Source organism: Carassius gibelio, chromosome A10 (assembly GCF_023724105.1).
Source record: "Carassius gibelio isolate Cgi1373 ecotype wild population from Czech Republic chromosome A10, carGib1.2-hapl.c, whole genome shotgun sequence".
Lineage (NCBI taxonomy): Eukaryota > Metazoa > Chordata > Actinopteri > Cypriniformes > Cyprinidae > Carassius > Carassius gibelio.
Window position 1 is genome coordinate 272771 of NC_068380.1, and position 26060 is coordinate 298830.

Sequence of the window (26060 nt, forward strand, 5' to 3'; positions counted from 1 at the left end):
CATGAGCACTACATGTTTTAGAGTGAAAATTAGGTGCTGTTGCACATTCTAAAGGCACACTTTTATGGTGACCACATGGATACTTCCCTGTTGGTCACTAGATTTTGCAGGACAATGCAGATCAAATGACAGAGATAAATGTACAACTATTAGATATGTAAATATCGATAATGATTGGATGATAACACTCTTTTAATCATTAATACATTTTGTTAATTGTAACCAACTCTGTGACTGCCACTCAGTTTGCCCAAGTTCTAGTCAGAGAGTTTAATTTAATCCACAGAGCCTATTCAGTCTAAAATAAATTAAATACTCCAATCTATTTCCTTAATTAATTAATAGCAATTATGTTAATTTATTAGACCAATATAAACATTTATGCAAACATTAAATGCCTTTTACCTTGAAATTTTCAACAGCATTATTTAACTTCATATTTATTAACACGTCATTCAGGTATCATGAATGATATTATAAAACTCATGTCAATGATGTGAAAACTTATAATTTGTATTATTCATGTTTTGCATGTTTTATAGATGTTGAGATGATCTTTCACTGAATTGTGTATTAAAATTGTGAAATAAACAAATAGAGTTCCTCAGATATTGAAAATATTGATGTTGTCAAATTATAAACTGGCTAAAGAAATGTGTATTTTATTTATTTAAATGAGCATTTAGACATACTACAGCACAATCAAAAGTTGATTTAAGCCATAAATTGAAAAATGTGCTTGATTATTGTTAATAATTATGTCTACTTTATGAACATCAAAGCCATGACAAGAACAATAACAACAAAGCGCAGGACTAGGACTTATGATTTAAACAATAGTTTGTGCTTTATCAGTAAAGAAAAAGGAGGTGAGGGGATCAAACCCTCACAACAATTGTGATCTATTTTAAACTCTGATTATAATTGTTAAAAATGTCAATGAGAGAGGATACTCTCTGAAATACTTTGATAAAGATGTGTTTAACTGACACTTTAAACCAACGGTAAAATAAAGCATAGACCAGAGGATTCAGGCTTGAATTAATATACACTATCCATATTAGAAATCTTACTATTTTGAAATAAATTATTGTATTCACTGTTAGAGACAAGATATAGTATGGAATATAGCAAAGCAGATAAACACTCACAATGATTCCTAATGTCAGGGCAGCTTTACTCTCAGATTTCCTCATAGATGAACCCTCCGTTACACATTTACCGCTCTTCATCAGAGAGTTTATGACTTTCACTTGCTGATGTACAACATAGAATATCTTCAGATATAAAATTATAATCACAGTACAAGGAAAAAGGAAGGACAAGAACAGATCAGTCATACTCCAGGCAGAGTTAATCATAAAGGGACACTCTCCATAACACCTATGTGTTCTTCTTGATGGATCAAAATATCCGTTATCTGTTATGAAAGAAATATTGTATGCTGAAGACCACACCCAGCAGACACATATGATAATAAAAGTTTTAGTTGTAGTTATTTTTTGTTGGTACAGTAAAGGGTGACACACGGCCACATAACGATCAACAGCAATTAAAATCAAATTATAAAGAGATGCTGAAATAAGCAGCCCTGTTATTGCCAAAAACAGTCCACAGAAAGTGTCTCCAAAGTACCAGCAGATCTCAATCAGCCTCATGGCCTCTAAGGGCATCAAAAGTCCAATAAGCATGTCGGCCACAGCTAGAGAGAGAATGATGAGGTTAGTTGGAGTGTGAAGCTTCTTGAAGTGAGAGATGGAGATGATCACCAGCAGGTTCAGAAACACAGTCCATGCTGACAGCAATGAAAAAAACATATACATGATATTGGATTCATGACTTGAGTGTTTTCCCTTAATACATGATGAGTTGATGGCAGGAAAGCAGTATTGTATCTCATGATCCTCTGTCTCATAGGCCATGTGTGAGTCTCCTCCTTTTGGGAGTTTGTTCTGCTCTCCTTACTGCCCTTTCTTTTATACAGTATCTGGATCAGACTCACCCATCTACCGCCCACACAGATGCTGCATAATTACATTATATTCCCCCACTCTTTCAACGCTGAAGTTTTTTTATTTTTGTAATTTTTATTTTGTCGTTAATTATCTAGATTATTAGAATATTTTCCAACACAGTTTCATAATGAACCAAAAATATTTTCTAAACTTTTCTTATTTGCCTAAAAGGTCTCTAATGTTGTTCTTTGCAATTTCATTAAATATATTCTGTAGTGTTCTGAGTTCTATTTTTAAGCTAGAATGCAGCAAGAATGCAGCAAACTCAATGTCCACACGTGTTGTGAATTTGACATGCGTTTGGGTATGCAACATCAGTGCTGGCTCTACCTAATTAATGACATATGTGGTTTCATAGTACCGACAGTAATACTTGGTAATTAATAACTTTGATAATATTTGGGTAGCACTTTATTTTACAGTCCTGTTCATACTAGGTACTTATTATAGTAATTACAATAACTATGTAATACTAGGGACTCACCCTGAACCTACCCCTAAACCTAACCTTACCCCATGTAGTTACCCTGTATTACCAGAACTTTCTTATATAAGCATACTGTAAGTACACTATAAGTACATGTAAGTACACATACTGTAAAATAAAGTGCAACCAATATTTGCTTGTGTCAGTCACATGTGTGCTATCAGTCCGGTTAAGAGGAGAGGACAGAAAGTGAGGTAGATAAGGGTAATGAATGAAGTCATGAATTGCCCTGGTTCCAAATGAAATTTGACAGTATATTGGACCCAATAGGATGACTGCTGAGAACATGCTGTGGGGTTTGTGGCAGGCTGGTCAGTGGTTGGAATTTTATGTGGAAGATTTCCTCAACAGGGTGTTTTCCCAGGGTATTCCTCGAGGCCCAGTTCTTGGCCCACTACTGTTTATCATTTATATATGTGACCAATCACGGAAAGTAGGGACACAAGTCGGTTCTGGGGCATTTTGAGTTATTTGCAGATTCTGAAAGTGTAGTCTCCAAGCTTTCCAACGATGTGTAACACATGGAAATCTGATAATATTTGGAGAAGTTGTGGCCATTTGAAGGTAGGCACTTAAAAAAGCTCAAAAAGCAGAAAATAGCCTCTAAAGATTGTGCAGTTCTCACCTGTTCTCACTGAACACAAAACGACAAACTTTGATGTTTATGGAAACTCACCCCATAAGAAACAGAAAAGTATTCTTGCAAATCTCGATGCCTCCAATGAAATAAGTCGTTCGGGCACACTTTCTCTTTGTCAGGGTCTTCTTTGTGGATGTAACCATCTCCGAAGTTTGACTGTGCGTCTGTTTGCCCCTAAATGTTACGGATTTTCCCCATTTCTCTGTCTTTATCCCCATCAAATGTTACTATCGATATAGCCTCTGATATCTTACGGTCCAACTCGTCTGACGCCAGTCCAATACATTCTTCCTCGTCGTCATCTTCGCTCAGTTGTAGATTAGGGATATTATATATTATATTTCATCGTCGCTCAGATCGTCTTCAGAATCACTGAGCGCTTGTTCATAAGCATACGGCTTGTCAAAGAAGTACTTCAAAACATTTTCAGTGTAACGGCCACGGTTCAGCTCGTCTGCGATCATCTTTGCAGCGTCCATCTTCATTGAATTTTGATATCAGCTAGAGCCGGCCAGAGCGCTGCATATTAAGTAGCCACGCTTCCCTCGGAGGGCGGGGGCAATAACAAAAGAAACAAAAGCCGGCTTATCCAGTATTGAAATACTGAATGAAGTGAACGGAGACGTCTTTTACTCCCTGCATTGCTGTCATTTTACTTGTTTTTGACTTGTTTTATTATTTTTGTTAATGCCAAATTCCTTGGTATTTTTGTTCTATATTTTTGTGTTTATTTTCTTTTGATCCTTACCTCTTCTTGATTTGCCATTTTGTTTGTTTTTATCACTTTGTGACTCAAATGGCGTTGTTCTTTGAGCTTTGATGAGCTTGTGCTCTATGATGTTTACTCTTTACCCAAGAGGAGGGTGGAAAGGGAAGGTGTCGTGCGACTTCCATTGTGCAACATTTAGGTAACTCAATCTGTTTAGACACCATGGTAAGAGGTGAACACCAGCCCCTGTATGTTTATTTTCTATTAGTTGAGAATAAGGAAGTATATGGTGCTTGGCGCTGAAGATTTGCTTTCTTCCTTTCTTTTTCTTTAGTTAGGTTAGAGGTATAATGTAAGTTAGAAGTGGTTTTGTTTTGTTTCTTTCTTTCTTTTAGCATGGATAAGGGTTAATCTTGGGTTAATTTGAATAGTTTTTTGTTTGTTTTCTTTTTCTGAGGTGTATATATTTGTACCTATTGGTTGTCTCTTCATCCCCCAGACCATCTAAAGAGGGTTGTAACACATGGACTTCAGTTTCGTTGCCATGCTGAGGACAATCAGATTTACCTAACCACCAGCTCTGATAGGCCATCATTGCATGACTCACTTACTGCACGCGTCAGGGATATCAATCAATGGATGTCTTTGAATTTCCTTAAACTAAATAATAACAAAATGGATATTCTAATAATTGGCTCTGTACATCAGTAAGAAGGATGGACCTGTCCTTTGTTAATGACGGTGTTCATGTTAAGCCTTCTTCGTCTGTCCGTAATTTTGGTTTCTTATTTTACTCATCTCTTTCTTTTGCCTCTCACATTTCTTCTGTTGTTAAAACTTATTTTTTTCCATCTTCACAATATTGCATGTCTTCGATCTTCTCTAACTCTAGCCGACACTGAATACTTTATTCGTTCATTAATCACTTCATGTCTGGATTATTGCAATGCACTATTTCTTGGTCTGAACTTATTGCAAGGTTACAGCATGTTCAAAACTCCGCAGCAAGAGTTCTTACCTCCACCAGGTGTTCTGTTCACATTATTCCTCTACTGCATGATCTTTACTGGCTACCTGTGGCATCACTACACTCTGATATCTTGTCAGGTGCTCTCTAACCTCATCGGGCATTATAAGAGAAAACTTAGAGCTGTTATTATACCAAATGGATATTTCAAAAAGTGAATAAAAGGGTACCATTAATTGTGTCCAATGTGTATTAGAGAAAAACATTTATGTAATATATATATATATATATATATATATATATATATATATATATATATATATATATATATATATATATATATATATATATATATATATATATATTATTTTTTATTTTTTTCTCCAATGACAGGTTAGATTTATGTTACCTTTTTTAAAAATCAAAGATCAAAATGATTAACAATGCATATTTATTTTCACAGCCTTCTTTGATCATATTTACCAAGGTTGCCAATAATTCTGACCAAGACTTTTTGCAATGGCACCTTGGCTGGTTTAGGACTGTCATGGATGAGTAAAGATGACAATAATAAAAAAAACTAGTGGGTGGCAGCAAATCCCTGTTTTATTAAATTATTGATTGATTTGAATGGTTCAAACGATTGATTCAAAACATCAGATTCAATTAGAAATTAAACAAGTGAATGGACTGTTTAATCACTTGCTCACATGATTCTTTCAAAAACAGATTCATTCAAGGAATGAAACACCGTGTTGCTAGACATTGTTGTATAAAATTATTAGCATATATGTGTGCAGATATTTAGACAAGTACATTGCTTGTGCAAAGAATATAAAAATATAAAACTCATACATGGGTTTCTTTTCTTTAATTGCTTGAATTATAAGGGCATCATAACTGTATTCTAAGGCTTCATCGCGATTGGATTCTCAAGACGTGTTTTTGTTTGTTTTTTGAAAAGTCATTGACTCAATAATGTCAGCTCTACTATCATCTCTCAGTCCCTCACACATAAAGCACAATGACATTATCTCAAGGGAATGTCTTTAAATTATAATGAAAGAAAAATCACCTTCTGTTGCCTTTTTTTAAAGAACTTCAAAAAGTTGCGCTTGAAAATGATGGAAACTTCCTTCTGCTTGTTCTCAGCTTGTTAAAGTACCGAGTCCTGACTAGCCAATCACCATTATTTAGTTCATGAATTATCATAAGTTGATAATTGTCTTAACATTTTGTCTGAATACTGTATTAAATGCACAAGTAGTTTTGACTGAGACATATTTTTATAATTGTTGGAAACTTACATTTAAATACAAATTGCATATAGCTTGGATCAACTGACTCCTTCTCTACATAATAATATGATTTTAATATGACCAAGTCACATTCTCAGATTTGCTCTCAGAATTCTTTCTCACTGAACCATCCAAAACATGCTTTCCACCCTTCATCTGAGAGTTTATAACTTTCACTTGTTGTTGTGCAACCCAGAAGCTCAGTGACTCTCCATTAAAAATGTATCATGAAGCTGCACTGAAGAATCAAAGTATCCATCACTGATTACAATTGTAGTGTTATAGAAGGAGGAGCAAAACCTGCTGAGAAAAATGCTCACTAAACTTTTGGTCATTGTTAATTCCTGTGGATACATTAACAGTGTAATGATATTAACTCCATAATCATTGGGAAGAAGGAGGCGGGAACCGGCGCACAATCAAAATTAAACTTTAATAATTCCAAATAAACACAAAACAGCGCGCCAGCCCCTCACGGACGACTGGTATGCACAAAATAAAAAGCAAATATAAAATATTGCCCAGGCCTGGTCCTCTCTCGTCCTTCACGGTCGTCGCTCTAGTTTTATATCATTCCATCTCCTACGTGGGACTCGAGACCGGTGGTGGGGCGCAGGTGCAGCTCATCTCCAATCACTACACCTGGCCTCCCTCCTCCTAGTTCCCACATCTCTAGGCCCCGCCCCACTCGTCACATACCCCCATCGCCCCTCGAGACTGCGCTTTACTCCCCCCCCCCCCCCCTCCCTCCGGGGGGAACGCTCACGGGGACCTGCGGGAACCTGGGGGTAGGACAGACGAGGCGAAGGAAAAGGAGATGGAAGGAGGAGCGACAGGGATGAGAGAGGGGAGAGAGAAAAAAAAAAATTTCCGGTTCCCAGACGCACTGCTGCTTTGCCCTCGACCAGCTGGGTGATCTTCTCCGCAGTGCCTGGCGGTGGCACTGGACGGCCCTCGGCGGACGGCACGACACTCCTCCGCCGCCCGGTGGACGGCGACGGCTCCTCCGGTTTTGGGCAGTCGGCAGGAGTCCCCCGTTCCCTGCTCCTCCCCATTCAGGTGGACAGCAGCAGGCTCCGGCTCTCTGGCGAACGGCGCCGACTCCTCCGCTCCCTCACGGACGGCAGCCGCCCCTCCATATCTTGGGCGGCAGGCAGTGAGCACGCCCATCCCTGGCAACTCGCTCCAGCCCACCGCCTTGAGCATCCATGGCGGCACACTCCTTGCCAGCTCGATGGAACAGCGGATCCACCACAGCGGCGAGGGGTCTTCAGCAGCGCGTCCCTCCTTCTCCCGGGCTTCGGCACCACTGTAATAATAAAAACTTCCTAATCATCCGGAAGAAGGAGGCGGGAACCGGCGCACAAACAAAATTAAACTTTAATAACTCCAAATAAACACAAAACAGCGCACCAGCCCCTCATGGACGACTGGTGCGCATAAATAAAGAGCAAAACATAAAATAATGTCCCAGGCCTGGTCCTCTCTCGTCCTTCACGGTCTTCGCTCCAGTTTTATATCCTTCCATCTCCTACGTGGGACTCGAGACCGGTGGTGGGGCGCAGGTGCAGCGCATCTCCAATCACTACACCTGGCCTCACTCCTCGTTCCCAAGCCTCTCGGCCCCGCCCCACTCTACATACCACTCAGCTACATACCAATCAGCAGCAATACAAATGTAATTACTGAGAAATGGAGAAAAAGGCTGGTTTGAGTGTGAATCTTCTTGAAGTGAGAGATGGAGATGATCACCAGAAACACAGTACCTTGCGACAGCAAAAAAATAAATAATAAAAAAATATATATGGCAGGAAAGCAGTAAATTTAATAATGTAAATTTTGAGATTTGGGCCTATTTGTCTTTTTTGTAAAGTGTTGTTTCAAAGTAGTGAATGAGTACATCCAAAAATTTACTTTTAAGTGCGTTTACTGCGCATTACCTAATTGCATCTGATTTAAATTTAGATTTAAATTTCAGTACTTCTCTTAAGAGCCATTTTCTCAAAATTAGTTTTATTGATATTTTGTTCTCATGCACTGAGTCAGAAATATCCACTTCAGCAACAGTTAAATACAACTTACATCTTTTCAGACTTATTCCTATCCATACTCTGAATGGCTTTTACATTGGGGATTGTTCACATTTTATAAAAACACACACACACACAAAACAAAACAAAACTATCTTCTGATTTAAGAAGAGATCAAAGGAATATCTAACATCCCCTAATCAAACAAATATGCCAACAAAATCTGGCTAATCCATTGATAAACTTTCCATTCTGAAAATGTATGCAAATTAATGCATATTTTAATAAAATGTTTAATAAAATAAAATGTTTCATGATACTTGGCAGCGTCCATAAACAGGGTGATGTGAATGAGAAATGTGTCCTTTCATCGAGTGTATCAGGATAATATTTTCAGCTATTAACAACCTAAATTCTGCTTAATAAACATTAAACACAAACACAGCTATCAACATGTTAACATGTTTCAATGTTAAAAATCATCTCATCCAAATAAAAAAAATAAGGCCATTATAAGAACATAGAATAAAACACAAGAGTATAATGATAAGTAAGTGTTTAATGAATGTCTCCACATTAAAATCAAACCAAAACATTAGAACTGTATGTTAGCATTAGAAATTGTTCTTTATGATTTTGGTTTTGATGAACCACCATGATAATACATTTGACACTTCCAAATACAGTATTTCTAAATGGCTGTACTTTTTTTGTCATTGTGTTTTTGATTTATTTCAACTCGGATTCTGCACGACTGATAAAAGTGAAGCATAAAATACATAATATAATAATTTATTTCATTAGATTGGAGTTATGTGATTCTTACTTTATTTTTCTAATAAGCTAATGCAACACAACTGAAAAATTACTGTTAAAATAAGCTTGCCTAATTGTTAAATTCTGATAAAATCTGCATTTGAACAGAGTATAATTATAAAGGAATGATACTCCATGAAACAAACTATACAATATTAAACTATATTTAGTGTAAATTAAAAGAATAACATATTATAATTATCTACCTTAGGACTTTATAACAATTGCATTTTATGTTAAATTGTTCTCAGAATGATGGCTTTATCAGTTTAATTACAATTAATGTTCTGTTAAAATATTGACCAGAGAGGATGCTGGCTGAAATATTTTCAGAGATAAGATGAGTTTAACTGTGTTTTTAAACCAGGGGTAAAATAAAGCATAGACCATAGGATTCAGACCCGAGTTAATATACACAACCCACATGAAAACATTTATGGTTGTGGAAGTGATTATTGATATAGAACAGATATAGTACGGAATCCAACAAAGCAGATAAACTGTGACAATGATTCCTAAAGTCAGAGCAGCTTTGCTCTCAGATTTCCTCCTCAATGATCCTTCCGTTACACATTTACCACTCCTCATCAGAGAGTTTATGACTTTCACTTGCTGATGTACAACATAGAAAATCCTCAAATATAAAGTTATGATGAGGATACAAGGGGACAAAAAAGACAAAATCAGATCAGAGACTCTCCATGCAAAAGTTAGTATAACAGAGCAATTGCCGTAACACACGTCTGTTCTGTGTGAAATGCTAAAAAATCCATTATTAATTGCATAGTAAGTGAAATAAGATGAAAAGCAAAACCAGCAGAGACAGATAGTCAATAAAGTTTTAGTCATGGTTATTTTCTGTGGGTACAATAAAGGGTAACACACAGCCACATGACGATCAACAGCAATTAAAACTAAATTACTGAGAGACACAGAAATAAGCAATTCAAGGATCACTGTAAACAGTCCACAGTAAGTATCTCCAAAGTACCAACACGTCTCAATCAGGTTTATGGCCTCTATGGGCATGACAATTAGTCCAATAAGCATGTCAGCCACAGCTAGAGAGAGAATGATCAAGTTGGTTGGAGTGTGAAGCTTCTTGAAGTGAGAGATGGAGATGATCACCAGCAGGTTTAGAAACACAGTCCACGCTGACAGCAATGAAAAAATCACATACATGATATTGTATTCATGAATGGAGTGTTTTCCCTTGATACATGATGAGTTGATGGCAGGAAAGCAATATTGAATCTCATGATGCTCTGTCTCATAGGCCATGAGTGAGTCTCCTGTTAGGAGTTTGTTCTGCTCTCCTTACTCTCCTTTCATTTATACAGTGTCTGGATCAGACTGACCAACCCATCTGCCGCCCACACTGATGCTGCATAAGGAAGCTAATCTTACCAAGTTAATGAACACTAGGTAAATAAGTTTTATTTTAAATAAATCAATCAGTTAGTCAATCTTTGTGATGGTTCATGAATGCACTGTTTCCTGCTTGTCTCAGGTTTCGTCATGTTGATTGTTTCATGTGGGCGTTACCCAGTCTTACCATTCTGGGCCATCTACCATTCATGGGCTGCAGCCCATTCCAACGGCCTAGTTAATGCCCTGTCTTTCGTCTCTTGTTTGTCAGATCGTTGTTTGAGGTCCTCCATGCTTCAAAGAAACAGGGCTCGGGTGCAGGGGGAGAACATGACGATTATCATTATAAAAATAAAAACAATTTAGAAATTAATTAAAATATAATTATATTTTAAATGTGACATAAATATATATATTTTTTTTTCAACAATAGCAACAGTGTTTAAACATTAAGACCACTTTAGCCTGTAAACTCAATAATATATCTCTGGAAATAAATGTACAAATATAAATGTCAATAAAAAATGCATAATATACCTGACATCAAAGTGCAGTGTGAAGGATATAAATAACAAATGTAGCCTATCATTTGTTTACATTACAAAGGTGTTCAATTTTAGACAACTACAACAGTAATAATAATATTAATCACTTTATTCCAGTGTATCAGTTTTTTAAGGTTTTGTATCAATACTTAAGGTGGACTTATTGATTAGGTGCAAGAGTAGTAGTGATGGTTAAAATAATAGATTAATGCTGAAATAGTAAATTGAGCCTTGTTCCTAGATGGACAGAGAGTGGAAAGTAACAGATCAGATGAGGAGATGGAGATAGAGGAAGAAAAAGAGGGACATGTAGAGGCACAAATGACAGAAAGAGAGCAAGGGACAGCAAGCCAGGAGACAGAGGCTGGTGAGAAAGAGGAAAATGTAGAGGCACAAGTGTTTTCTATAGTTTTTACTATAACCGCTGTTCTTAATTATTCTGTAGAACAGAGAATAAAAAGCCATCAGGTTGGGACAATTTAAGTCATTTCAGATTCTGATCCCAGAGCTATTATTATTTAAAACTTAAAATTGTCTTCTCTATTGTTTCTTTTTCAAAACTGCATCAAAGCATTTGCTGCTGTATCAATACATAATCATCCATATCGATACGCGAATCAGCAAGGAATGCATCACAATATATTGCTGTATTGATATTTTGAACAGCGCCATTTAAAGCCTTGTTCCATATGCCCATTTTATACTTTGAGCACCTGCCCCTCCAAAGGTCTCTGGACGGCCCTGTTCAGAGGGAGTGTCAGCCACATTAAAAAAGTGAATAGCTTAAGTCATTTGTGGATTAACCTGTTAACCTGATCCCCCATTATGGGACTCACAGCTGAAAGTGCTCTACCTAACTTATAATTGTAATAGTTTCCTACTTCAGTGTGTTACAAACATAATTGTGGTGTCTTTAGAAAGAAAACCCTTTGGGCTTTACTTTTTATCAACCAGATTTGATAGTGCTCAAAAATATTAAAAGTTATAGACACTGAAGTGCCTTGAAGGAAACCGATTCTCGAAGCCAGCACATTTCATTCCCTTGCCCAAATTATCCTCAGCCAAGGAGTGAGTGGTTACTGTAATAGATCGTGTCTTTCTGTTACATGGCTTCCTGGTAGACGTGGTTTCTGGCAGGGGACCCCAATTTGTGTCCAAATTTTTGAGGGTGTTTTGTAAATTAGTGGGAGCAACGGTCTGTCTTTGGGTTATCATCCGCAGAGCAACGGTCAGTCTGAGCGGGCCAACCAAGATTCAGAGAGAACGTTGCGATGTTTAGTCTCCAAGAATCCTTCTTTCTGGAGTCAACAACTCTCTATGGTGGAGTATGCTCTTAACTCGCAACCAGTGTCAGCAATGTGGACTGCAAGACTCTGCTCCAGGTGAGGGCGCACACCAAGGCCAAGGACGATCGCCACTGGTCTAAGCCTCCCGTATACGTCATGGATCAAAAAGTGTGGCTTTCTACCAACAACATTCCGCTCCGTTCCGTTTCTAATAAGTTAGCTCACAAGTTTATTGGCCCGTTCCCTGTCACCAAGATTATTAGTCCAGTGACAGTCTTTATCAAACTACCTCCGGCATACAGGAGGACTATGTTATCCTGTTTTATGTTACTTGTGTGTCTGACTGTGTTTATTAAATATCCGATTTACTTGCATTTGCTTCCTCACCTTCTTTTGCCGTTACAGTAATCCTAAAATTCATGTCGTACTTGCATACTCTTTGTATGCATTTTGGTTAATGCGTGCTCAACTAGTCAATTGTTTCCGACAAGTATTCGATCACTCGACTAGTCTATGCAAGCCCTACTTCACAGTCATGTATTCTAATGCTTTGAATAAACTTGCATTAGTAATATTTTTTCTCGATGCACCCTCTTGTGGCCTCAGGAGAGAAGCCAAAAGCCTAACTGAAATTATGCATTTTAAATTTAAATATCATTTGGATTTTGATTATATACGTACAAAATTCAAATTTAGTTTTTAAGCCATTTTCGTACAGTTCATTTAGTGCCTCGCTCCTGTTTCTGTTGTTGGAGCAAATGTACAAAAAGTGTACAAAACTGTACATATCACTGATGTGCTGGAACAGTTAATTAATTGCCCCGTTCCTGTTGCTGTTGTTGGAGTAAGTGTACAAAATCTGTACAAAACTGTACATATCTTTAATGAATTGTTACAGTTAACTTTAGAGGTAGGATTGAGATTTACAGCTCAAAATATGTTTTTAGTGCTATATATTTTTATTTATATTGTATTTATTATTAGCATTTTAACATTTATTTTACGTGTATTAAAATATAAATGTTATTTAAAATGTAAATTACTGTAAACTAAATTAAATTAATCAGCACACTGACCTTTAAATAAACTAATTTATTTACAAAGCACATAAAATTCTAATTGACAAGTAACCATAAACATAATTCATAATTAAATATATATATTCAAAACCACACACTCTGCAAAGCATTTATCATGAACTAGAAGACTCTGTTCTGTATGCACAGTAAAAGAGAATATGTGGTCACATGGTTGAATGCAGTGTGTCTGTCTAGACCAATATATGATACATATTTACAACACACACACAGTGAATGAACATTAAACACAAACAAAACTATCAACATATTAACATGTTTCAATGTTAAAAATAATCTTAGCCAAATAAAAATAAGGCCATAACACGAACATAGAATGAAACACATGGGTATCATACTTGTTTATTTATTCTGTTAATGTCTCCACTTTTAATGTAAAACTCAAACTAAGACTTTAAAACTGTATGTTAGCATAAGAAATTGTGCTTTATCCTCTACAAAAATAATTAATAATCTTTAAAAATGTCCACAAGAGAGGATGCTGGCTCTAATATTTTAAATGTTAATATGTGTTTAACTGTTATTTTAAACCAGCGGTAGAATAAAGCATAAATAAGAGGATTCAGACCGGAGTTAACATACAAACTCCATAATAGAAATGTCACTGTGGCAGGAGATATTACTGTAGTACATGTTGCAGACACTATATAGGGAATATAGCAAAGCAGATAAACTGTCACAATGATTCCTAATGTCAGAGCAGCTTTGCTCTCAGATTTCCTCCTCACTGATCCTTCTGTTACACATTTACCACTCTTCATCAGGGAGTTTATAACTTTCACTTGCTGATGTGCGACATAGAAAATCCTCAAATATAAAGTTATAATCAAGGTACAAGGTAACAAGAAAGAAAAAAAAAGGTCAGTTAATGTCCAAGAAAAACTTATTTCTAAATAGCATTTTCCATAGCACACATCTGATCTTTGGGAAGCTGCAAAATATCTGCCACTAAGTGAATAGCCAATATTGTAGGTTGAAGAGAAAAACCAGCAGAGACAGATGCTTATTAAAGTTTTAGTCATTGTTATTTTCTTTGGGTACAGTAAAGGGTGACACACAGCCACATAACGATCAACAGCAATTAAAACTAAATTACAAATAGATGTTGAGATGAGTAGTACCATGATTATCATAAAAACGTCGCAGAAAGTGTCTCCAAAGTACCAACATGTCTCAATTAGCTTGATGGCATCCACAGGCATGACAATAAGCCCTACAAGCATATCAGTCACTGCCAGAGAGAGAATGATCAGGTTGGTTGGAGTGTGAAGCTTCTTGAAATGAGAGATAGAGATGATCACCAGCAGGTTCAGAAACACAGTCCATGCTGACAGCAATGAAAAAAATACATACATGATATTGTATTCATAACTCGAGCGTTTTCCCTTGATACATGATGAGTTGATGGCAGGAAAGCAGTATTGAGTCTCATGATCCTCTGTCTCATAGACCATGAGTAAATCTTCTCCTGTTATGAGTTTGTTCTGCTCTTCTTACTCTCCTTTCATTTATACAGTGTCTGGATCAGATTGACCAACCCATCTACCACCCACACTGATGCTGTATAATGATGTAATTACTTTATTTTAATAATTCTAAACTTGGTAGTCAAATTACTGTGCACAAGAGCCAAAATTCAAGGAATGGATCTAAATATTTTGATTTTGCATTATGTTATATCCACAGTGAAGTCCAAGAACATTGACCAGTGAAATAAAACTTAAAAAGGAGCACAGCTACAGTGATAGTTTACCCAGAATCATACTTGTATACATAGTTCAGCCATTTTCAAAATATCTTCTATTGTATTGCACAAAAGAAAGAAACAACATAAAAGTGATTAAATTATGACAATGTTCTTTATTGGGTGAACTTCCTTTAAAGCTCACTGTAAAAATGGCTCACAAAAGAGAAGTTTGTACTAATAATAATCTCTAAGATTTGTTTGCAGATTCCTTTAATGATGTAAATGCATTGTGAAAATTGTGTGATAAGTGACAATCCTCTTTGGTTCCACATCACTTTTCACACGAGTTTCTGAACATCAAGCTTCACAAAATATTGATGTTTATGTCAAGTGTTAGGTCATAAATCTGCATTTGTCACTTGGACATAATCGATGGTTAATAGCGTATAAAGTTTCATCCTTACACTGCACATAATTTGTATATTCAGGATGTTTGGGGTATCCCCTGCCTCAGACAGACACCAGGGTTAAAAGGTGCCTTTGGTATTATTTTCATCTAAACCACTAGATGGCACAAAAACTTGGCCTAGCACGTTTTAAAAATACACATGTATTTTTGTCTGATCTGACACGGTCACGTGCAGCAGCTCAGAGTTGATTCTCAGTTTGATTTTCAGTGTTTTTTAAGATAATTACAGTAACAGTGTTTAAATAAGGAAAGAATATGTAAAAGCAAGTGGTGGTTTCTCCATTAGGGCGACACACCTCCAAAGGAAATGGAGGGATTTTTTTTTTCTTTTACATTTAACCACAGTGTTACGCTAGCTTATGTAAAAATAAATAAATAAATAAATAAATGAGAGACGGGACAGCTATGCCTTTGTCAGCTGAACTTGATTGACATCACGGTGAACGTTACTTCAGCGCAGATTAATTCTATTGTGTCATTGAAAGAAATACCATTAATTCATTGTAGCAATTATGATAAAATAAGGATAAAATGGCAATTAAAGAATTAGGATAACCAAGCCCAAATTTAAAAATCAACAAGTATCTACAAAGGGTACAAAAGTCGTATAAACTAGGATTTTGGTAGAAGGACGTGGTATGAGCGGAAAAAAAGGCTAATAGGCTGTGAAGTGCTGATCTATAATATAGATTAGTGATGCAAAGTAGCTGATGATTTATTCTGATAATTTACTGCTGCATTTTGTTCCATCGTGAGAGCGTGACGGACATCACATGGACAACAACAGGTGTCACCGACATGCATCATCTCTCAGAGAAGGTGAAAAAACAGGAAAGAGCAAAGATGCATATGGATAGTAGAGAGCAGTGTAATATAAGTGAGTAATTTAAGTAAGCAGTCTAATGTAAGTGAGTAATGTGATATAAATGAGCAGTGTAATATAAGTGAGTTGGGGGGGGGGCATCCTGGCATCAGTCTTCATTTCCTGCTGAATTGTGTTTACACGCATATAGAAACATAAAGAGAGCAAGAGAGTGTCACGTTACGTGATGGTTGAAACACGGCGAGAGAACCAATTGCAGGTAAGCATGATTTATTTAAGGGATAATCCAGAGAGGTAACAGTCCATGCAGGGTCAAAACCAGAGAATCCAAATCGGAACATAAACAGGACACGAACACGGGGCAAGGCAAAGCAAGACAAGACAAGGCAAGGCAAGGATGACGGACATGAATAATACACTGACATTAAACAAGGACTCCGTAACACAGACTAAGACATACTGGGTATTTATACACAGAAGGATAATGAGGAAACAGGAGACAGGTGGGGAAACAATCAATTACACAACAAGGAGGAAGGTGACCAAATAAGGGAACAGGAAGTGATCTGGTGACAGACACCGTGAGAAAGGAGGACATCTAGTGGAACCCCAGGGAACACAACCCAGACACTGTGACAGTACCCCCCCTCTACGGAGCGGCTCCCAGACGCTCCAAGACAAGACACAACACAGAGACCAGGAGGGAGGCGGACAGGTGGAGGCTCAGGGGGAGGGACGGAGGGCCGGAAAAGAAAAACATGGGGAATAAACACCAGAAATGTAACATAAAACAGGGAGAACCAGGAGGGAGGAGGAATGGAGGAGGATCAGGGGGAGGGGTGGATGGCAAGACTAACTGGGGGGAACAGACAGCAACAAAACAGAAACCAAGAACACCAGACAGAAGTCCAAGAAGGGCATGTTGAAGCACCCACCAGGGCGGAGCAGAGGACCACCACGCCCCCGTGGTTGAGGCCGGAGTCCCCCAGGACAGAGCAGCAGACCACCCAGTGACTTGACCGGACTCCGGAGAGTCCACCGGAACCTGACCCGACTCCGGAGAGTCCACCGGAACCTGACCCGACTCCGGAGAGTCCACCGGAAACTGACCCGACTCCGGAGAGTCCACCGGAACCTGACCCGACTCCGGAGAGTCCACCGGAACCTGACCCGACTCTGGAGACTCCACCGGAACCTGACCCGACTTCGGAGAGTCCACCGGAACCTGACCCGACTCTGGACTGTCTGTGAAGACCTGAGGCGCCTTGGCTTCGGGCACTGTCTCTGGAACAGTCTCGGGCACCGCCTCGGTCGAGGCATCGGGAGCGATCTCGGACACTGCATAGGGAATGGCCTCAGGCACCGCCTCTGTAACGGCCTCGGGTGCGGTCTTGGGCACCGCCTCGGCCTCCGGAACCGCATCGGGCACCGCCTCGACATTTGGATGAATTAGATATGTTGCTCTCAACCTTTCCTGAGGATGGTACTCCCATAGTTATTCTTGGAGATTTTAACATCCACCTAGATAAACCTATGTATGCTGATTTCCCCACTCTGCATGCCTCTTTTGATCTCAACCGAGTGTCATCTACTGCTACTCAAAAATCAGGCAACCAACTGGACCTTATTCATATGTGACACTGCTCTACTGATCATGTACTGGTTTCTCCATTGCAGACATCGGATCACTTCCCTTACTCACTCTTAAACTCAAGATGGTCCCTGAAACATCACTTACCACTCCACATGTCATATTTCGACGTAGCCTACGCACACTTACACCCTCCAGGCTATCTGCAATGGTTTCATCTTCACTTCCTTCCCCTAAACTCGTAGCATCTTTTGATGCAAACAGTGCTACTGATACTTTCTGCACCACTCTTACATCTTGTTTAGACACTGTTTGCAGAAAATTAACAGTTCGTCTAACTCCACTACTTAAGAAACCCACCCTCAACCCTTCTCTTTTAGAGAGCTACAGACCAGTTTCCCTTCTTCCTTTCATTGCAAAAACACTTGAACGAGCTGTGTTCAACCAAGTCTCTACCTTTCTCAAACACAACAACCTCCTTGACAGCAACCAATCTGGCTTCAGAAGTGGACATTCAACTGAGACTGCCTTGCTCTCAGCTGTTGAAGCTCTAAGACTGGCAAGAGCGGAATCCAAATCTTCAGTACTTATCCTGCTTGATCTGTCCGCTGCTTTTGACACGGTTAACCACCAGATCCTCATATCAACCCTACTGGCAAAGGGCATCTTAGGAACCACACTTCAATAGTTTGAGTCTTACTTATCAGATAGGTACTTCAAAGAATCTTGGAGAGGTGAGGTGTCCAAGTCACAACATCTACTGGGGTGCCTCAGGGCTCAGTTCTTGGAACACTTCTTTTCTCTGTCTACATGGCATCATTAGGTTTTGTCATTCAGAAACATGGCTTTTCATACCACTGTTATGCTGATGACACTTAACTCTACTTTTCATTCCATCCGGATGATCTGATGGTAACATGTGTATGTGTGTGTAAAGACCTCTAACACTAGCTTGCTCTATTCTTTTTCTATTCTATCTGTTTTCTTATTATTTATGATATTATTTAAAAGCCCATCCTATGTGTACTGTGTTAACCTAACTGAGCTTGTTATAGCACTTATATATCATTGCTCTTTTTGTTGTTTTTGATTGCTTCCATTGTCCTTCTTTGTAAGTCGCTTTGGATAAAAGTGTCTGCTAAATGAATAAATGTAAATGTAAAATGTAAATGCAGCATCAGAGTGGGTGGTAGATGGGTGGGCCAGTCTGATTCAGACACCATATAAATTAAAGAATAGTAAGGAGAGCAGAAAAACTCCCTAACAGGAGGAGACTCATTCATGGCCTATGAGACAAAGGATCATGAGACTCAGTACTGCTTTCCTGCCATCAACTCATCATGTATCAAGGGAAAACGCTCTAGTCATGAATACAATATCATCTATATGTTTGTATTATTGCTGTCAGCATGGACTGTGTTTCTGAACCTGCTGGTGATCATCTCCATCTCTCACTTCAAGAAGCTTCACACTCCAACCAACCTAATTATTCTCTCTCTGGCAGTGGCTGACATGCTTATTGGACTAATTGTGATACCTGTAGAGGGCATCAAGCAAATTGAGACATGTTGGTATTTTGGAGACACTTACTGTGGACTGTTTGTGATCACCGTTAGGTTGCTCCTTTCTACATCTCTTTGTAATTTAATTTTAATTGCTGTAGATCGCTATATGGCTGTGTGTTACTCTTTACTATACCCGCAGAAAATAACAACAACTAAAACTTTAATAAGCATCTGTCTCTGCTGGTTATTCTGTTCAGTTTACAATATTTGGTATGTAATTAGTAACGGATATTTTAACACATCAGACAAAACACTGTGTTATGGCCAGTGTATTGTTTTGATAACTAATGCTTGGAAATTCATTGATTTGATCTTTTCCTTTTTATTTCCATGTACTGTGATCATCACTGCATATTTGAGGATATTTTATGTTGTGCAAAGGCAAGTGAAAGTTATTAACTCTCAAATGAGCGGTGTAAAATGTGTAATGGAAGTTTCAGTGAGGAGGAAATCTGAGAGAAAAGCTGCTCTGACATTAGGAATCATTGTGACAGCTTATCTGCTTTGCTGGATTCCATTCTACATCTGTTCTCTAACAAAAACCACAGCAATCTCTTCCACTTCTATGACATTTCTAACATGGACCTTCCATATAAACTCAGGACTGAATCCTATTGTCTATGCTTTATTTTACCGCTGGTTTAAAATATCAGTTAAATACATTCTAACTTTTAGAATATTTCAGCCAGCATCCTCGCTGATTGACATTTTTACAGATTATTATTCATGATTTACAGTGGGGATTTAATTTTTATTTTCTTTTGAACTAAAGCAAAACTTTGAAATTACAGCATGTGTGAAATGTCAACTTATCATTTACTCTCAATCATGTTGTAACAAATCTGACATTTTTAAACAGTAAAGGAGAGGTTAGGCAGGAGGACTTCTTCCCCATTTCACTGAACAAAACCACTTTCATTGTACAAAACAAAATTAAATGAACATGAATGGTTACTGAGGCAGATAATGCCTAATATGCATTTTTTTTTCCCCTGTATAGTTCACGGATAAGCCAATACTAGAGTCTACTGTGAAAAAAGAAAATTCCAAGATGTGAACAAAATAGTAGAAATGTGAAATGTTGATAGAACTTAAATACATTTATTTCTTTAAACAGTGAAATATATTAATAGAAAGTAGTTCAGTGTCATTAAAATGGACTGTTTTAGCTAGGATGTGTGTATGCTGTGTATTTATATGCTTATTAAAGTATCTTGCTATTAGCTCAAATGCTCAAAAACATGCAATCAAATCATGTGCAATGATTCATACTGCAGCAGGTCTGCAATAGCTACCAGTTACAGCTTGTGTAAAGTTCAATACATTGATGCTTGCATACAGAATGGCCATGGGTTCCGCAACAGTGGACGACCGAATTTATTTATTTTTTTGACAGCTGATGCTGATATCTTGGCAAGCAGGGGGGCCGATAGCCGATATAAATATATGCTAGCTGAGGTAGTTTTTCAAACATTTTTGTTCACTGTCCCTTTCTGGTGATATGATCGTATCAACCAAATCCAATCAGCAGAATCACTGACAATATTCAATTAATAGCTAAAAAATTAAATCTCTTCCACAAGCACTTAACTGCATCCTGTTGAAAAAAATTAAATAAAAAATCCTCTAAGCTTTCAATATTCCTTAATCCCTCCCTGTAAAAGTTTGAATGCCAGGAAACGTGCTGGAAGAAGATAAGCGATCAAATCCTAACTAAAGGAACGGCACTAAAGCAAGCCAGACCTCCAGCAAATTAACTGTTCATACCCAACACACGGGAGGAAACTGGCTCCACCCAGAGCTTATAGAATCACACAAAAGTATTAGGTCTGCCCAGCCCACAGCTCTGCAGATGTCATTCCATTTGGAGTGATGCCCAGAAGGAGGCAAAGAGCTGCTCAAAGAGTCTCAAAGAGAATACAAAGAGCTGCTCAAAGAGTCTCCAGCACTGGGTGCATTCCACATATATGCACAAAGCATGAACATGACAAAGCAACATAAGGGCTGGATCTGCCTCCTCCAAGGGCAGCACTTGCACATTCCCCACCTGGTCCCCAAAGGGAGTGGTGGAAACTTTGGGCACATAACTGAGCCGTGGCCTTAAGATAACATGAGAATCAGCCAGCCCAAACTCAAAGCATGATTTGTAGAACTAAGTTGCATTGCTGAGTAAAATCATCTGAATTAGCCAGCGAAATGGATTAGGGAGCGCTAACCAGGCCCCAAAACAGCGAGCAGGACGATTCCTGACATACCCATGGTGGGGTAGCAGAGGGGAGGAAAAGGGCCCAACCCAGGAAGCATGGCGTCCTGAAGTAGAGGCAGAGGAGACTCCCCAACTCTGACCTGACTCTCCAAGTCACGTGGAGAGATAGCAGGGGAAATGTGAGAAAGCAGAGCATCCTGAAACTGCAACATCTTGAGTGGTGACACACTGTGCTAATACTGACAGTGTGAAAGCAGAGTGTTGTTCACAGACAGATCCTGACACCACACACCCAAAGATGTAGGACATTTATCCTTTATTCAGAATGTGGGAACCAGGCCACAACATTGTTGAACGCCCCTAGCCCTTCCCCAGGAATGGGAGCCCAGATGTTCATGCAACCCCTTCCATCTCTGGGCTGCCCATCTCGGGGCACTTCTTGGTCTTCTGGGAAGACTTAATGGTGCCCTGAGAAGTAAGCTGCACCCTCTTCCTACAGTAAGCTTGACGACCCTGTTGAGGGGGGTGCCCTTAGGCGATGGGCAGATGAAGACCCAGACCGTGGCGATTTAGCAACTGGAGTTTCTTGGCTGGGTTTACTTGCAGCATGGCAATGTAAGCCTTGGCAGTCAGGGCTGAAGACTTGCACGCTTTGTACAGGAAGTGCAGATTGTTCATCCAAGTGACTGCATTTTGCAGGCACTGCAAGTGCACTGAAACCGAACACTCCAACTCGGGAACTTCAACGTACACCGTTGCTGCCACATTATAGAGGTTAATGAGGAGGGAAGAGCTTAATCGTGACCGGGTGGTGTAGGGGGCCTTCCATGTTTTGGTGAGCTCTTCATGAACCTCCAGGAAGAAAGTAACTGGGGTGAAGCATGGCTGAGAGTCGTGTCCAGAGCCCAGAAACCAATCGTTCAGCCTTGAGTGTTTGGAGGATACAGGCAAATTCACCTCCATCCCGATACTCTTGGCAGCTCGAAGGAGCATGGCGGTCTACTCTGCCTCTGACTCCAATTTTGCAGCCGCCAAAAAGTCTTCAGCATCAGAAAACGAAAGCCCCTCCTCTGATGCTGCGATTGACATCTTATCCTCCTCAAGTCAATTTCATTAGACAATGTGTCTGCTGCTAGATAAAACTGATCGATGGTGCTATGCTGTGAGGTTCAGGACTGCCATTGGGGATGGCCCGGTGGAACATTCCTGAACATAATCCTCAGGTCTCCCTTGTCCCTAAACAAAACGGCTCTGGGATCTATACGACCAGTGGCACTGGACTAGTTAGAACTCAATGGAAGACTTATAATGAATAGGGCTGGGTACCGAACTTCAATGCCTTTATGGTATCGAACGAAAAACTTCGATACTATGAGTATCGAACATTTTTTTATCTTTCGGTGCCAAAGTTCGGTTCCAAAAGCCAAGCGGCCGGATTTTTTATTTTTTTTTGCCAAGTGGCTGTGTCTGTGTGAGCTTGTAGCATATGTGCATGTAAGGACGTGACGGGGAGCATTTCTGAAGATACTCGCAGTCACACAACACAACTGTAGTTGTTTTTTCTCAAAACGTTTCCGTTTTACAATGACAAAGAGGTCTAAAGTGTGGCTACACTTTATAAAAGTGGATGCCGAGTCAGCAAAGTGCAACATATGCGATAAGAGTATTGCAACCAAAGCCGGTGTTAATGAAGCATTTGTTTGGAAGAGTGTTTTGCCCTCCCTCCCTGTTTGGTTTACTCCATTGTGTATCTTGAAACACAAGTATTTACGAGAATACTTGTAGAGACAATTATTTTGATATAATTGTGTGTGTATGTGTTCATTCAGAAGTCACGATACGCAAAAGATGAATTCATTCTCTGTACGTGCATTGTCTGAAATGCTTCTCGCAGCGCGTGCTTTCAATGAGTGAGTGAAAGCTCCGAACGCGCGCGAATTGTTTTAAACGCTTGAATCAGCAATATTTAGAAACAAGTGCGAGCAGCATTTCAGAAACGTTACAAATTTTGTGTGACTTGAACTGTAAAGCAAAATAAAGCTGTCGTTTGAGTTTATAAACTTCTATTTCATGCATGATTCGTATGGATCTGCTAACTGAATGCAAAGTGTTAGTTCTAGAAGAATGTTTGTGTCTTGATGAGCATGTATTGCTCACTAGGAGTCGCTAAATGAACAGCTGCTGTTCTTTTTTCTTCTTTTTTTTTTTCAACGGTGGATCAGTTGCCCTATTGGTTAAAATCCCCAAACTGTTTACTTAAATATTAAATTAATAAATGATATCAAAACAGGGGCGTTTGCGTTAAGATGTGGTGGGCTGCTGTGGGCCAGAAAGTCCAGGGCCACTTTTTGGTCCCAGTCTGCCCCTGAATGGCACACCCCTATCCAAAAAGCACAACCAGTTGTATTAATAATGTTATCCTGAGCGTGAAGTGTTACCAGAATTTGTTTTAATTAAGGTGAGAAATAAAAGTTTTGCGTTTAATGTATTTGTGTTGATGTTGAAATGGATTTTAAAACATATGGTATCGAAAAAAGTATCGTTAGGAACCGGTATCGAAACTGAGGTATCGAAATTGGCACCGGATCGAAAGATTTTGAACAATACCCAGCCCTAATAATGAATGAGAGCCGCATCCTCAGCGTAGCCATGGACATGTGCTCACAGAGTGGACATGAACCATCCACAAAAGCTGTCTTAGCATGCTTGCAGCCCAGACACGTGAGACAGCGATCATATCCGTCATCAGAGGTAAAGAAATTACCACAACCAGAAGCACATGGTAACTGTATTCATATATACAGTACATATAAATACATATAGTACACACTTATATATTATGTAAACACATACCATACCATATCGCTGTGTATGTTGCCTGGTGGTTAACATCATTTTGCATCAGTTGCAGGAACGAATATTGAGTATATTTGCAGAAGCATTTATACATCTGTGTTCATACATCTGCAGCAATATGCAGCAAGAGCATGCAATCGCTCTGTGGACACGCTGATAAAGCCATGAGAACAGGGTCAAATGAGACCAGCATCTCGTGTAAGCATTTCACCTGGGGTTCGCTGTATTTGACGGCGAAATCTCCATGTCACTGGTGTTCTTTTCTATGGTTGATATCACATTAGCTGTGTAAGTGTTTCAGAGGCATGCAGCTTCAAAAGCACCATTTAACACTCTATGGCTTCTATACATAGGCTTATAAGAACGCGATATCAATAGCCACGTTTACATGTATTTTATTTTTTCATTCAGATTTAAAGATTCGGTGGACTGTTTACATGAGACGTTATCTAATCCAAAATGGTGTTTATATGTGCTCGTGCTTTCAATTTTGGGACATACTAAGTGGCCTACAATGACATGCAAAAAAAAAAAAATATATATATATATATATATATTAATGCATTAATATATTTAATAACTGCTCGCACTTGCTTGGAATTAACAGACTAATATTTGAACCTCTAGTGTTCAGTCGTGCGCTCAGTCATTTGGCCGAACATGATCACATATACACTAAGGCCATCTCCTATCTTACCACACTAGTGGTATAGTCGGGGTCATACGCAAGTATACCCACTTGTTTTGTTGCTTCGCAAAGTCTGTAACTTACTGCCATTAATTGTTTCCTTTAATGGTATACAATACAGTTGTGAAACTAGTGATTCTTTCTTGTAATTGGTGCATTATCAGTTCTGTCATTTCACATTTCCCGCCCATCATCTACTGAGTGTGCGTGTCCGCTGCAGCAAGAGAACTCAGTTCAAATGTCATCGGGTGCACCAGGACATTTCTGGACCGGTTGAGTTGAGAGCTGATCGCCGAAGCAAGGGAAACCTCCCCCACATTAGGCACTGTTTCTAAATTACACCAAACTGCCAAAAAAGTGTGAAGCGGCATTACACACTGCATCCGCCAGCTGCATGCAAAAGCAGAGTCGAACAATGTAAAGTTATAAACCACTTCATCCATTAAGATGTGACACCGAATTATTGATACTGTAGTGTCGTGTGACACATGAGAACATTAAAGGTTCTGTAGTGATGCTGCCTGAAAAACATCCATAATGATGTTAAACTGCATGAAGAGGTAAACTGGAAAATGCCAACATATGTCAATTCAGCGAGGGGAATTAACCGTAGCCAAGACCTTCTGTAATGCAGCTCTGAAATGAATTGTATTCTGAAAAAAATATATATAATAATAATAAAAATAATAATAATAAATTCTGTGCTTAAATGGAAAAATTCACGATTTCTCCCCAAGTTTCGGTAAACAATAAATCATGAGGGGACGGCTCATGAACACAAATAGTGCTTGCAACAAGCTATCGCACAACATTTACAAATGGGTTTATGAATCTGTATAATTCATACAATGACAGGCAAATTTTGGTCAAGTGTTTTCATTGAGCTATTCACTATCATAGTGTTGTTTCAAAGATGA

At 38.8% G+C, this 26060-nt stretch overlaps 2 protein-coding genes and 2 pseudogenes across 2 annotated transcripts in view; 1 reads left to right on the forward strand and 3 right to left on the reverse strand.

Annotated features, from left to right (window-relative positions):
* The window catches only part of LOC128020586 (trace amine-associated receptor 13c-like), a 4093-nt gene extending 2171 nt beyond the window's left edge, over positions 1-1922 (reverse strand). Inside the window, exon 1 of the mRNA XM_052607215.1 lies at positions 1152-1922. Within this exon, the coding sequence (XP_052463175.1) occupies positions 1152-1922 (771 nt within the window). The remainder of the gene's footprint in view (positions 1-1151) is intronic.
* A 7319-nt stretch (positions 1923-9241) lies between these two features.
* LOC128021705 (trace amine-associated receptor 13c-like) lies at positions 9242-10294 on the reverse strand (annotated as a pseudogene).
* A 3410-nt stretch (positions 10295-13704) lies between these two features.
* LOC128020588 (trace amine-associated receptor 13c-like) lies at positions 13705-14766 on the reverse strand (annotated as a pseudogene).
* Positions 14767-16212: 1446 nt separating this feature from the next.
* LOC128020589 (trace amine-associated receptor 13c-like) lies at positions 16213-20123 on the forward strand. Its single transcript, XM_052607216.1, has 2 exons — positions 16213-16291; positions 19072-20123. The coding sequence occupies exons 1-2, from the start codon at positions 16213-16215 to the stop codon at positions 20121-20123; spliced, it is 1131 nt and encodes a 376-aa protein (XP_052463176.1).
* Positions 20124-26060: the final 5937 nt, after the last annotated feature.

Excerpts from the sequence above, each read along its gene's own strand:
- LOC128020589 (XM_052607216.1), top strand. The coding sequence starts at position 16,213 with ATGCATCATCTCTCAGAGAAGGTGAAAAAACAGGAAAGAGCAAAGATG. Across the intron at positions 16,292-19,071 it reads TAGAGAGCAGTGTAATATAA|GAGAGCAGAAAAACTCCCTA; the intron begins GTGAGTAATTTA and ends AAGAATAGTAAG.